At 47.7% G+C, this 13,277-nt stretch overlaps 1 protein-coding gene across 1 annotated transcript in view; it reads left to right on the plus strand.

Moving 5' to 3' along the window:
- The window catches only part of VMP1 (vacuole membrane protein 1), a 148,740-nt gene extending 143,022 nt beyond the window's left edge, over positions 1-5,718 (plus strand). The window contains exon 12 of the mRNA XM_062216741.1: positions 557-5,718. Within this exon, the coding sequence (XP_062072725.1) occupies positions 557-700 (144 nt within the window). The 3' untranslated portion in view covers positions 701-5,718. The remainder of the gene's footprint in view (positions 1-556) is intronic.
- The last annotated feature ends 7,559 nt before the right edge of the window (positions 5,719-13,277 follow it).

Genomic DNA, 13,277 nt, shown 5'->3' on the forward strand with positions numbered 1-13,277 from the left:
ACATTGCTGAACTTGAAAACTTAAACTGAGCCTGCCTTCTCTGTAAACAGCCCTCTGGCCAGGGGAAGTGACTAGAACAGGATGAGTAAGCAGTAACCTGAAGTGGGAAGCTTGTCTTTAATGGCCTCACACAAGCTTCATGTGGTCCTTTGCTGCCCTCCGTTGTCCAGATGTGACTTCAGAAAATAGAAGCATTTATATTTTAGAGACAGTTCCCGGGACGGGAACTGGGAGATGGAAAATGTCTAGCTCTCTTGACAATAATTGGAGGGTGCCTGACCGCTTCAGAAACGAGTGTAATCAGAGATTTAATTCTTAGGTCACAGTGAAAAGATGACAGAGGAACTCAACATTTGCCCAGTCATTCCAAACTGTATGAATCAACACTGCCTTTGCATCCATCAAAGGGGAGTCTTGAGAGACTGAGCGTAACATGTAGATTTCAGGGTAGCCTCCAGTTCTCATTCTTTTTCTTAAAACACTATGGGTCATTCCCTTTTTACTGTTCAACTAACGAAGCCTTTCTCTTTGGGTTGTTGTGCATTTCTTCCTACAGGGAGAAAACTGGTTGTCCTGGATGTTTGAGAAGTTGGTCGTTGTGATGGTGTGTTACTTCATCCTGTCTATCATTAATTCCATGGCACAAAGTTATGCCAAACGAATTCAGCAACGGTTGAACTCAGAGGAGAAAACTAAATAAGCAGAAAAAAGTTCTTAACTGCAGAAATTAGAATGGATGGGTTCTGCCTTAAAGTGGGAAGAATCCAAGCCAGGAAGGAAAATTCCCTTTTCCAATCTGTATCAGTTTAAAAACTTAATTCCTGAAAGCAGTTTAGCCCATATTTTGCACTGGCATACTTGTCCTTTGTTTGTTAAGGTAAGATATCCACCCTCAGTTCAGTCCATGTTGTGTTTTATCTGGGTGGAATGTGACGTTCAGCCACAAACTTAACAGAAACTGGCCTGCTGTTCTTTACCTTCAAAAGGCCCATGTGGGACAATTAGAGAATTCCCACCACGTACAAAAAAGTTCCTAAGTCTGTTAAATATGTCAAGCTTTTTAGGCTTGTCACAAATGATTGCTTTGTTTTTCTAAGTCATCAAAATGTATATAAATTGTCTAGATTGGATAACAGTCTTGCATGTCTATCATGGTACAATTTAATATGCCATCCTGCCCAACCCTTCCTCTCCCACCCTCAAAACAGGGCCATTTTATGATGCATTGCACACCCTCTGGGGAAACTGATCTTTAAATTTTAAGACAGTATAAGGAAAATCTGGTTGGTGTCTCAAGAATGAACTGACACCATTTTTTATTCTGTATATTTAGAATGAAGTCATGAAAACACTTTATAAAGACATCTTTGATCATTCCAGAATCGTGTCCGTTTTCTTGAGAGCATTTTAATTTTTTTTTTTTTTTTTTTTTTTACCTTTTAGCTAATACCAAGTGTGTGGCAGCTTACCAAATCCACCTACAACCAGCATTTCTTAAGCCTTCATTTGTTTGCTTGAAAGAGCCCCCACCAAGGCCTCTGTCTTACTGGAACTGGGCAGCTCCCTCTGATAAAAGGCACCTTTGGGGCTGGCTTAGCCTGGGGATTGCTTGGTTTGTGAAAATAGGAGAGGAGGGGTGATAGCAAAGGACCTGGGAGAGAGAAAATCCTTTTTTTCTTTTTATATATTTATTTATTTGTGGGGTGGCACTTTGTCACTCATGTGTTAATTTTAGCTAGCATGTTTAACTTGTTTAACATGTTCTGGTTTAACAGAAATTCACTCTTTTACATGACCCAATTTACTTTTCTCTTAAGTGTTTTACATGGGCTCTTTTTCCCCTTTGGGATGTTTCTAATCGAATTTATTCAGTTTGCTTTGGGAGGAAAATAAACAGTTTCACCTCTTTCTTTTAGGAAAATTGATATTGACATTGTGTCAAAATAGGATAGTATTGGTGTTAAATCTCAACAGGCCACAAATGCTTGATTTATTTTACCAAATCCTGCCTGAATGTCTGCTTGTTTTGCTACCGTCGTGACATCTCCATGGCTGTACCACTTTGTCGGATAGCTTATCAGACTGATGTTGACTGTTGAATCTCATGGCAACAGCAGTCGATGGGCTGTCTGACATTTTGGTATCTTTCATCTGACCATCCATATCCAATGTTCTCATTCAAACATTACCCAACTTCATGGTTTACGAACAAAACCTCTGGTCCTTATGTCTAATGGCCGTTTGAGTTCTTTATGGTATGGTATTGTAGCAGTATCAAGAGAAGATTATATGGAAACTTTGGATAGTCTCCATGATCACAACCAAATAAAGGACAAGTGACCTGCCTTGTTGGTTTTGCAAAAGGTTATTAACTTCCCTAACAATGTTTGTTTTTTTTCTCCAGGGACTTTCTAGCAGTGTGACTGTTACTTTTCCTTACTTGAGTAGTACCCATTTGCTTTATTTTAAATAGATTCACATTAACCAACATCGTTTTTTAGATTCTTTGGGGTTGGTGTAAGTTCCTATGTCAGCCTCCAGTTGCGTTTCATCTCCTTCACCTGCATTTTATTTGGTGTTTGTCTAAAAAAAAGGAAAGAGGAAAGCAAATGAGAATTGCACTAAATCTTTAGGGTTTATTAATAAATTTGTTTTAGAGCAGGATATTAGAAAAAGAAACAACTTTGTTATGGGCTCACAGACTTTGTGATGAATACATTTGATTTATATACTGTCTTTCACGTGAATTTCTTTGAAAAGAAATGAAGATGAGCTCTCCTCCTTCCCTCCAGTAAATGTTCAGGCTTGGCTTGCTCAGATCCCGGGGCAGTGTGATGCCCTTCTCGTCCTGTGATTTGTCTTGTCTGTTGCTCTCTTGAATCTCCCAAAGTAGACACAACTACATGATTCCAAAGGTATACCTAGCTGTTTCCAGCTGAGGGGAGAACAGAAAATTTGCAAGTGAATAGTTTGGTGTTACTGTAGATAACAAGAGGACTTGGGAATTCTTGTCACTAGGAACCCACTGTGTATAAACCTCGATTACTTACACACCTCAGTGACTGTCAGCCAGTTACATAAGTACATCAGCAGTATACACACAGGAACACTGAGAAGCAGCCCTCTAACTAGAGAATGTAACAAGGGGATGAGTGCATCTCCGGCTTTCCCATAGTTGTATATAATCTGTATATATTGCATAAAAAGGGAGATGTTTGCCTTTGTTTGTATGAAGTCTCATTGTGTTAATAGTGCAGAAAAAGGCAAGACTGAAATAAAGTTTCTTAAATAGACTTATGGAAGTAGAGCTACCAAAGTGTATCCCACAGTGAGTGCTCCCACACAAGCTCAGCCTTTGTCCCCAGTGCACTCTGGACAGCACCAGGCTTCTCTGTTTTCCCATTCAATTGCCACTCAGTCAGTACAGATAATGCATTAGGCTGCATGAAATAACCAGCCACCCTCCTGTACCCTGATGTGAACTGTGTTTAGACTGGCCCATGTTTAAGGAGTTCAGAGGCATTGCCAACATTTCAGTGTGAGAGAGGCTCTTCATACTTGGATTTTAAAACACATTTGCCTCTGTGCAATAGTCTGTTAATGTCAGGCTTCTTCCACCTCTTCTATTTGTGTGTAACCTGAGAATATTTTTGGCTCTGAGCCTAGATTTCTTTCAAGTATAAAATCAGATACATGGACAAGTTGTCTAAGAAATAAATCACCTGACATGGACTGTTAGTATATTCTCAATTTTTGATTCATCGGGATTGAGTTTCTGATAAACATGCAAAGTTTTCACAACATTACATTCACTACTGCAGAAAGAAAAATGTTTTTAAATGTTCTCAGCATATGAGAGCACTTCAAAAAGTTCATAGAAAAATGGAATTAAGTGATAAGCTTATGTTGGTAGAAAAACATTCTGAAATTCATGTGTAGTTTTTTTTTCACAATATGCATTTTCCATTACCTTTTCCAAGCCCTCATATGCATAGCCTTCAAATTTTTTTGCACCAAAACAAAGTTAGCCTCTATTCCATTTTCCCATGAGTTTTTCAAGTACCCTACTATGTGCTCTTGCTTTAGAGTGGATACTCTTTTGGGCTTTTGGAGTAAATGGAGAAGAGCATTTACTGAAGTTTTTTTAATAATCCAAATTTAAACAAATGAATGACTTGATTAAGAACATCAAAATCTTACTTAAATTAAGAGTAAGCCCCCAGGTAGCCTACCCAAGACAACATGAAAGCATAAATATACAAAATTTAGCATGAAATAACTGAAGTAATTTCCTGAAGCAGCCAGTAGGCATGGCAATTAAGATGCCCCTTGGGACACCCCCATCCCACATAGGAGTGTCTGGGTTCCAGTCCTGCTCCACTCCAGAGATTCCAGCTTGCAAGGAAGCAGCAGATGTTGGCTCAGGTCCTTGGGTGAGGAGACCCTGATTAACTTCCTGGTTCCTGGCTTTGTCTAGCCAAGCCCCAGCTATTGCAGGCATTTAGGGAGTGAAGCAGCAGATGGAAGATCTCTCTCTCTTGGCCTTTCAAATAAATTTTTAAAAATTATTCTTAAAATAATAAAAATGATTTCCTAACTTCACATTAAACTGACATTTTCTAATTTCATTATAAATATGTATTTTGAAATGTCAAAGTACCCTATAAATATGAACAATTACTAGATACCAACTACAGATCTTTTAATGCTAAGAAAAGCATGCTATTACTAAAAATTTTAAAGGTAGCTTTTTAATAGCTTGTTTTAAAAAGCTCAGTCTAGACTATCCAGTGAGATTTGCTGAGTTAAATAGGTGTTAAGCCATGAGACAGTAGACTTATGGCATGCGAGAGCTTTCTCAGCAGACCTGAAAGTCTCCTTCCTGTTATAAAATAAACACAAAATATCGGATTGTTTTTACTCACAAATAATTTGTTATTTTTAGTGTGCTATGAAAAAAATTAAAAGACCCTAAGCAGGAGTTTAAAAGCAATTTTTGAAAACTGAGCAACGTTCCTTCTCTAATGTGGCTCAGAAATTCACAAAAGATGGTAATTGAAATAGTACACAAAGCCAGAGAGCTGCTGCTCCTTTATTCTGAGACAAGCAGGAAGAGCACAGAGTGTAAGACAGCCTTATTGAAGAGGCAGACGGGCTGGGGCTCCTGGCCCTCCCTCCCCACCAAGGCCAAGAGTTCACCTGGGGTAATGTGTTTGCCTTGAGAGGTGAGGCCTTGAATTGCAGCAAACAACCTCCATGTATTTGCATATTTAACTAGTACTCAGAAGGATTATACAGAAACCTGTTCTATACAGCTGCTTACTCATTGCCTTGAAAATTGCATGGCACTGAGATAGGCCAAGGTCAACTGTTTGTTCCTTGCTGCTCTTTGACCCACTAGCCTCACAGTTTGCTGGGTGGCTTTTGATACTGCCAATTAAATAGGATGGAGGTGGGGCAGGATTGTTTTAGATGACCCCAGCTTCCCACCCAAAGACCCTGGGTTTATTTGAGACCTGTGATTCTAATTCTGTAGTCAATAGTCTGACCCCAACTGTGGCCCACAGGGAGTGAGTCAGTTGAAGCGGCCCGGTGACTCTATGGGAACAGAAAGCAGTGTAGAGGGTTTGTCAGCCAAATCCACAAACGTGTGGCTTTTTGAAACACTGGGACATCTGTTCCTCTTAACTTAAAATAAACTTTGTTTTTAGAAGCAGAGTTGCTTGGCTCCCTGTTTCTTTGTGTCGGCACCAGTTGCTGCTCTAGCTTGTAAAGCCTAGAATCAGATTTAGGAAATGTGGGATCTTCAGGGCACACTTCCTTCTAAGGGGTGGAGCAATTGTTTTGAGAAGGGAACAGGATGGTTTTACCGTAGAGGGTTTTGTGGAAATCCCCTGCAGGAGCAAGCAGCACAGGTGTCCAACCTGTTCGCCATTTCCAACAATCCTGAGGAAGGAGTGCTTGAACACATACCACTGTTTCTGCAACTTAGGCTTTTTGCTTTTGCTTTGGAAACTACATTCCTGAGGTTGGGTATTTTTGTTGTTGTTTTTGAGTTTTTTGTTTTTTTGTTTTTTTTTAAGAGTGACAGGGAGAGAGAGATCTTACATCTGTTGTTCACTCCCCAAATGCCCACAAAAGCTGGGGCTGTGCCAGGCTGAAGCCAGGAGCCCAGAACTCCGCCAGGGTCTTCCATGTGAGTGCAGGAGCCCAGGCACTTGGGCCATCCTCTGCTGCTTTCCCAGGAGCGTTAGCAGGGAGCTGGATTGGAAGTGCAGCAGCCCGGACTCGAACCCCCACTCTGTTAGGAGATGAGGTTTAACCTGTGCCATGTGGTGGCCCTGCCCCTGAGGTTTTGAGAGGAAGGCTCTGGCTGCTTCTGAGCGTCGCGCTCTGGCCCACACTTCTCCCCGCCCCTGCCTCTGGTCCCAAATGGGTGCTTCCCTGCACTGGGGCACAGCACCTGCACAGGATTTCCCTGCAGGCTGCTTTTGCCTGCCCAGGCCAGAGAGCATTGCTCCAGTGTGTTCCGGTCTGTTTCAGATGGGGAGTCGGGGAGTTAGGCATTTGGAAAGAGGGCCGGCCTGCCTGCCTCGGGCTCCTCAGCTTGAGTTCACTCCGGGCAGCGGCTTCGCTGTGATTCCAGCGTGGCTGCCCACCTCCTGAGAGAACCAGGTTTTCTCTGCTTCTTGGTAGAAAGGAGAGAGAAGGCTTTTCCCAGGCTTCCTTCCTTGAAAAGCGTCCCTCAGTCCCTTTCACGACAGCCAAGCTTCCCTGCCTGGCCTCACGTTGCTTGGCCCCACTCCCGAAGCCAGTGAGACACCTTCACTCCGCCCTGCCCGCTGCCGTGGCCCCCTCTGCAGTAGTTTCTTTTCCCACAGCCTCCCTAAACACCAGCTGTCCAGACTGGCTCCCGGGAACCTGTGATGTGGCCGTACCAGGAAGTACAGTGGGTGACTCGAGCCTCGATAATGATCGCTTGCTCTGTACCAGGGACTGTTCAGTGCTGTTTTGTGTGTGTTGCGCTTAATCATCTAATCCTTACAACAGCCTCGGGAAGAAATGAAGGCAGAGAGGTTCAGTATTCAGGGAGGGGAACAAGGAAGTTGAGCAGCCTGGGCGTTCCGGCTCCTAATCGTTCAGTTCTGCAGAAATGGGCTCAGAAGGCCAGGCTGCCACACCCCTGCTGCGTCTCGTGGTCAGAGGGAGTCGAAGGAGAGCGGGAGTCGATGAGCCAAGGCCACGACAGAAAAGTGTCCCCCTCAGTCGCTGAGTGGCCTCTCTGCTTCCGTCTGTGGCAGAGTTGGAAGAGCCAGTTCTGCTCTTAGCCACCCTGTGTGGGCGGGTTCCCAGGATGGTGGTTGCTATAAGTACGATTACCGAGCAATTTCAGTTTGTACAGCGCTTTATTCCTTTGCAAAATACTTTCGCATCTTGAGGTGGTTCTGTTCTATGATCTTCATCACAACCCTTTGAAATCATTAGGACCTGTAGTGGCATTTGCCATATTAAAAAAAAAAAAGTTACTCCCTTTTACAAGTTCTCCTGGTTTGAGGTGCAGTGGGGAAGACACAGCTGCCGCTCCGGGGTGTCCTCCCTCTGGGAGTGTGGGCTTTGGGCACGGTGTACAGGTGCAGAGGAAGGGAACAGAGACAAGAAAGAAGCGCTGACTAGGAAGGACCAGAGAAAGGCGTCTTGCAGGGACTAGCATGTGAGTTCAAAAGGCTGGGGGTGGGGGGCAGGTTGCTAACCACAGGGTACCAGGAAAGACCGCCAGGGGAGCCTGCGTGGGGTGGGCAGAAGAGGCAAGACCAGTGAGCCCCCTCCAGGCCGCTTCCTCCCAAGTCCTCGGTGCCTCTACCTTAGCTTCCAGGTCTTTCCTGGACATTGCCAACCTAATTCACAATTAGCTTGTCTGTTTGCTTGCATTTGGCCAGTTTGCTCCCCTAGAACATAAGCCCATACAGGTCCATTGCTTGCCGCCCAGAGCCGGCACAGGGGTTGGCACTCGATAGGCGTGCACCCTGGGCTCACGGTGTTTGCCTAGTGAATGTGGCAGCAGTCCACTTGAAGGAGCCATGGGGATTCAGAGGCAAGCAGGAGATGCTACTTAAGTGAAAGACAGGGTCCTGGGCCAGGCTGGAGCAGGGGAGATGGAGTAAAGGTAAGGACGGAACCAAGACCCATAGAGGATAGCAGGGCCATAACTGAGCCAGGAGTGGAAAAGGAGGAGTGAGTGAGGAAGAGGAAGGGGTCCGCGGCCCCAGCCCCCGCCCTCTTCGTATTCTCTTTTGAACCTACAGAGGGAGGGTGTGAACAGAACAGTGAGTGCCATAATGGGTGGACTCTCAATGCAGATGCCCTACTAGACCACACTAACGTCTGCCTGTGAATAAACTGACCTTTTCCAGGAAATTGTCTAGAGTGCTGCCTCTCCTTTCCCAGAAGTGGTCATCTGGGCTGTGATCTGTCATGTGGCCCTGTTCTACAGTGATGGCACTGTGACCGTCTCTTGGGGTCACAGGAAACTTTGGAAATTCCTCTCCCCAGTTACATCCTGCTGGCTTAACCAGCGGCTCCTCCCTGGGAGACGGGAGGATGGTAATTCCTGGACAGATCATCTGTCTTTATAAGGAGAAAAGTTGGGCAGTGTGGTTTCCTGTGCGTACCTCCTGGAGTCCAGAACTCCAGCAGCGCTGGCCTGGACCGCAGTGGTAGCCACCTAGAGCCCAGATGCCAGGCGTGTTCCCAAGTTCGCATGAGGGCTTCTTCCCAAGTGCCTTTGCCAAGCCAGGAGGCGGAGTGACGACTTCGTGACACCTTCCACAGTGTGTGATCGAGGCGGCTTTCCATGTGGCTGCTTTGGTGCTAGGGTTGTTCATGTGTTTCAGTAAATGAGTTACTGCTGATTGAAGATGGCTGGGTAGGACCCAGGGTAAACGACAAGACAAGCGAGTGCCATTGTGTCCTGTGTCCAGGAGCTCCTCTGTCCAGGAGCACCAGAGTTTAGAAGGGGAGATTGACTTGTGTGATAGTCCTGTGGTGGTGAAGAAAGAAACCAGACTTGAGAGCTCCCCTGTCAGGCGGGTGCACGGCTTCCCTGGAGGACCCGGGTGCGGCTGGCCCTGACGCGTGGATGGACTCAGACAGACGTCACAGATGCTGGTCTTTGTGAGAGTGCTTTGCAGGATTTCAGAAGGGAGAAAGGGAGGGTGGCCTGGAAAACAGTGCTGTTAGAAAAATTTAGAGATCAAAGAGGTGTTCAGATGTTCTGCATTTTCTTCATCAGATGTGAAGACGGAGTGCCGTGCCGGGCTCTAAAGGGAGAGTTCTCTTACACACAACGCTGGCCGCCTCCACACCCACTTCTTTTTACAACTGCGCTTAGAGACATTTCTGGAGGGGTAGGGGTGTAGATATTTACTAGTACTCGCTGGAGTAGGCAGTGTTCAGTAGAAGAATGTGATGGGGGCCAGTGCTGCAGTGTAGCCAGTAAAGCCACCTGTGATGCTGGCACCCCACATGGGCATTGGTTCGAGTCCCAGCTGCTCCACTTCCCATCCAGCTCCCTGCTAACATGCCTGGGAAAGCAGTGGAAGATGGCCCGAGTGCTTAGGCCCCTGCACCCACCTAAGATACTTGGATGAAGTTCCTGGCTCCTGGCTTCAGCCTGGTCTACCCCCAAATTGTGGGCAGCTGGGGCGTGAACTAGAGGATGGAAGATCTCTATCTCTCTGTAACTCTGACTTACAAATAAATCTTTAAAAGAAAAAAAAAAAAAGAGACTATGATGAGATAATAAGACCCCAAAGTTAGTCTTTAATTTCTCCCATCCTCTGCCTCCTGGAGGAAGCTGGGGCACCCAGTAGTTCCCATACCCCGTTTCTGTGATAGTTCACAGAACAAAGATGTGTCTGTCCTTTCAGCCCTTGTTCCACTGCCTTCTGATTAACTGACTTCAGACTGTCTCCAGGTGTTAACATCTTTTTAAAAAAATCATTTTTTTAAAAAAAATTTTATTTGAAATGTAGAGCGACAGAAAGTTTTCCATCCACCAGCTCACTCCACAAATGCCCACAACAGCCAGGGCTGAATCCAGGAGGCCCAAACTCCATCCAGGTTTCTTACATGAGTATTGAGGGACCAAGCTCTAGGACCATCATCTGCTGCCTCTCCAGGTGCGTTAGCAGGAAGCTGGATTGGAGACTGAGCAGCCAGGACTCGAACTGGTGCTCTGATATGGTTAAGCAGTGGTTTAACCCACTGGGCCACACTGCATGCCCCTGTTAAAAATCTAAGCAATGAAGTGTATGAGGAGGCTTCAAAAAGTTGATGGAAGGGATTAGTTAAGCTGCCACGTGCGATGCCGGTATCCTATATCGAAGCACCGTTCCCATTCCCAGCTGCTCTGCTTCCCGTCCAGGTCCTCGCTAATGTGCCTGGAAAGGCAGCAGATGATGGCCCAAGTGCTTAGACCCAACCTTGCCACCCACCTCAAAGACTTGGATGGAGTCTGGGCCCCTAGCTTTGGCCTGGCCCCTGGTACTCATGTGGGAGACTTGGATGGAGTCTGGGCCCCTAGCTTTGGCCTGGCCCCTGGTACTCATGTGGGAGACTTGGATGGAGTCTGGGCCCCTAGCTTTGGCCTGGCCCCTGGTACTCATGTGGGAGACTTGGATGGAGTCTGGGCCCCTAGCTTTGGCCTGGCCCCTGGTACTCATGTGGGAGACTTGGATGGAGTCTGGGCCCCTGGCTTTGGCCTGGCCCCTGGTACTCATGTGGGAGACTTGGATGGAGTCTGGGCCCCTGGCTTTGGCCTGGCCCCTGGTACTCATGTGGGAGACTTGGATGGAGTCTGGGCCCCTAGCTTTGGCCTGGCCCCTGGTACTCATGTGGGAGACTTGGATGGAGTCTGGGCCCCTAGCTTTGGCCTGGCCCCTGGTACTCATGTGGGAGACTTGGATGGAGTCTGGGCCCCTAGCTTTGGCCTGGCCCCTGGTACTCATGTGGGAGACTTGGATGGAGTCTGGGCCCCTGGCTTTGGCCTGGCCCCTGGTACTCATGTGGGAGACTTGGATGGAGTCTGGGCCCCTGGCTTTGGCCTGGCCCCTGGTACTCATGTGGGAGACTTGGATGGAGTCTGGGCCCCTGGCTTTGGCCTGGCCCCTGGTACTCATGTGGGAGACTTGGATGGAGTCTGGGCCCCTGGCTTTGGCCTGGCCCCTGGTACTCATGTGGGAGACTTGGATGGAGTCTGGGCCCCTAGCTTTGGCCTGGCCCCTGGTACTCATGTGGGAGACTTGGATGGAGTCTGGGCCCCTAGCTTTGGCCTGGCCCCTGGTACTCATGTGGGAGACTTGGATGGAGTCTGGGCCCCTGGCTTTGGCCTGGCCCCTGGTACTCATGTGGGAGACTTGGATGGAGTCTGGGCCCCTGGCTTTGGCCTGGCCCCTGGTACTCATGTGGGAGACTTGGATGGAGTCTGGGCCCCTAGCTTTGGCCTGGCCCCTGGTACTCATGTGGGAGACTTGGATGGAGTCTGGGCCCCTAGCTTTGGCCTGGCCCCTGGTACTCATGTGGGAGACTTGGATGGAGTCTGGGCCCCTAGCTTTGGCCTGGCCCCTGGTACTCATGTGGGAGACTTGGATGGAGTCTGGGCCCCTGGCTTTGGCCTGGCCCCTGGTACTCATGTGGGAGACTTGGATGGAGTCTGGGCCCCTGGCTTTGGCCTGGCCCCTGGTACTCATGTGGGAGACTTGGATGGAGTCTGGGCCCCTAGCTTTGGCCTGGCCCCTGGTACTCATGTGGGAGACTTGGATGGAGTCTGGGCCCCTAGCTTTGGCCTGGCCCCTGGTACTCATGTGGGAGACTTGGATGGAGTTTGGGACTCTGTGTAGCCTGACTCAGCCCCGGCCATTGTGGGCATTTGGGGAGCAAACCAACGGGTAGGTCTGCCAATACTTTTTAAAAAGTTAACAGGAAATTCACGTCAAAGGCCAGGACTGGGCCAGGCCGAATCCAGGTTTCAGGAGCTGCTTTCAAGTCTCCCACGTGGGTGGCAGGGGCCCAGGACTTGGGTCATCTTTCGCTGCTTTCCCAGGCAAATTAGCGGGGAGCTGCATTGGAAGTGGAACAACTGGGATACTTGAACTGACTCCTCCGAAAACTTTTTAAAGCCCCCTTGTGTAATATGAAAAGGACTGCCCTGAGCAATGCAGTCCCCACAAGAGATTCCTGGCGAATCCAGTGTGTGTCCTTTCTGACCTGGCCCAGGTGTTGTCATTCTTGGTCTTGAGGCCTGGCGGTTGGGGCACAGCAGGGACAAGGAGGGCCACTGGCCGTGATGGACTGCTCTGTCCCTGTTCTTTCTGAAGGAAATCAGACATCGTCACAGAGAAACCCATGTGCTCTTCCCAGCAGCACTCGCAGCCGCTTCTGTGTGCCCTGGTCCCCACAGCACACAGACACAGCAACCGTGGGGGCAAGGGGTAGCCAAAAGAGGAAGCTCTGAATTCCGAGACAAGAAATCTAGATTTCAAAACAACAACAGGAAAAAAAAAAAAAAAACCAACAACAGAGAAATTAAGATTTCAGGCAAGGACTTGCAAGTAATGGCAACCCTTCATTCTGTTAATACAGTGTTTTAATTTATCAGTTTTGTTTTTGTTTGTTTGTTTGTTTGTTTGTTTTGACAGGCAGAGTGGATATATAGAGAGACAGAGAGAAAGGTCTTCCTTTTGCCATTGGTTCACCCTCCAATGGCCGCTGTGGCCGGCGCACTGCACTGATCCGAAGGCAGGAGCCAGGTGCTTCTCCTGGTCTCCCATGGGGTGCAGGGCCCAAGTACTTGGGCCATCCTCCACTGCACTCCCTGGCCACAGCAGAGAGCTGGCCTGGAAGAGAGGCAACCGGGATAAAATCCGGCGCCCCAACCGGGACTAGAACCTGGTGTGCCAGCGCCGAAAGGCGGAGGATTAGCCTGTTAAGCCATGGCGCTGGCCGAATTTATCAGTTTTTAATTACACTGTACAGAATGGCTTCTTAGACCAAATATTTTAAATTCTATTTTCGGGTCCTTTGTTTCATCTAAGGGCTGTTTAATCTGTTGTTAATGATGGAAGCGTTAACCAGCTTCCCCCGTACCTGCAGCTCTATAGCTTTGTTCTCTTCCAGAGTCTTTCAGACACTTAGGCTAATCCTGTTCAGTAAACCCACTCCAGACTACTGTTCCCTAAGTCAGGCATCCGCTTTGCCGCCGAGAATATACCAAGTGGTGA

Source organism: Lepus europaeus, chromosome 18, assembly GCF_033115175.1.
Source record: "Lepus europaeus isolate LE1 chromosome 18, mLepTim1.pri, whole genome shotgun sequence".
Taxonomy (NCBI): domain Eukaryota; kingdom Metazoa; phylum Chordata; class Mammalia; order Lagomorpha; family Leporidae; genus Lepus; species Lepus europaeus.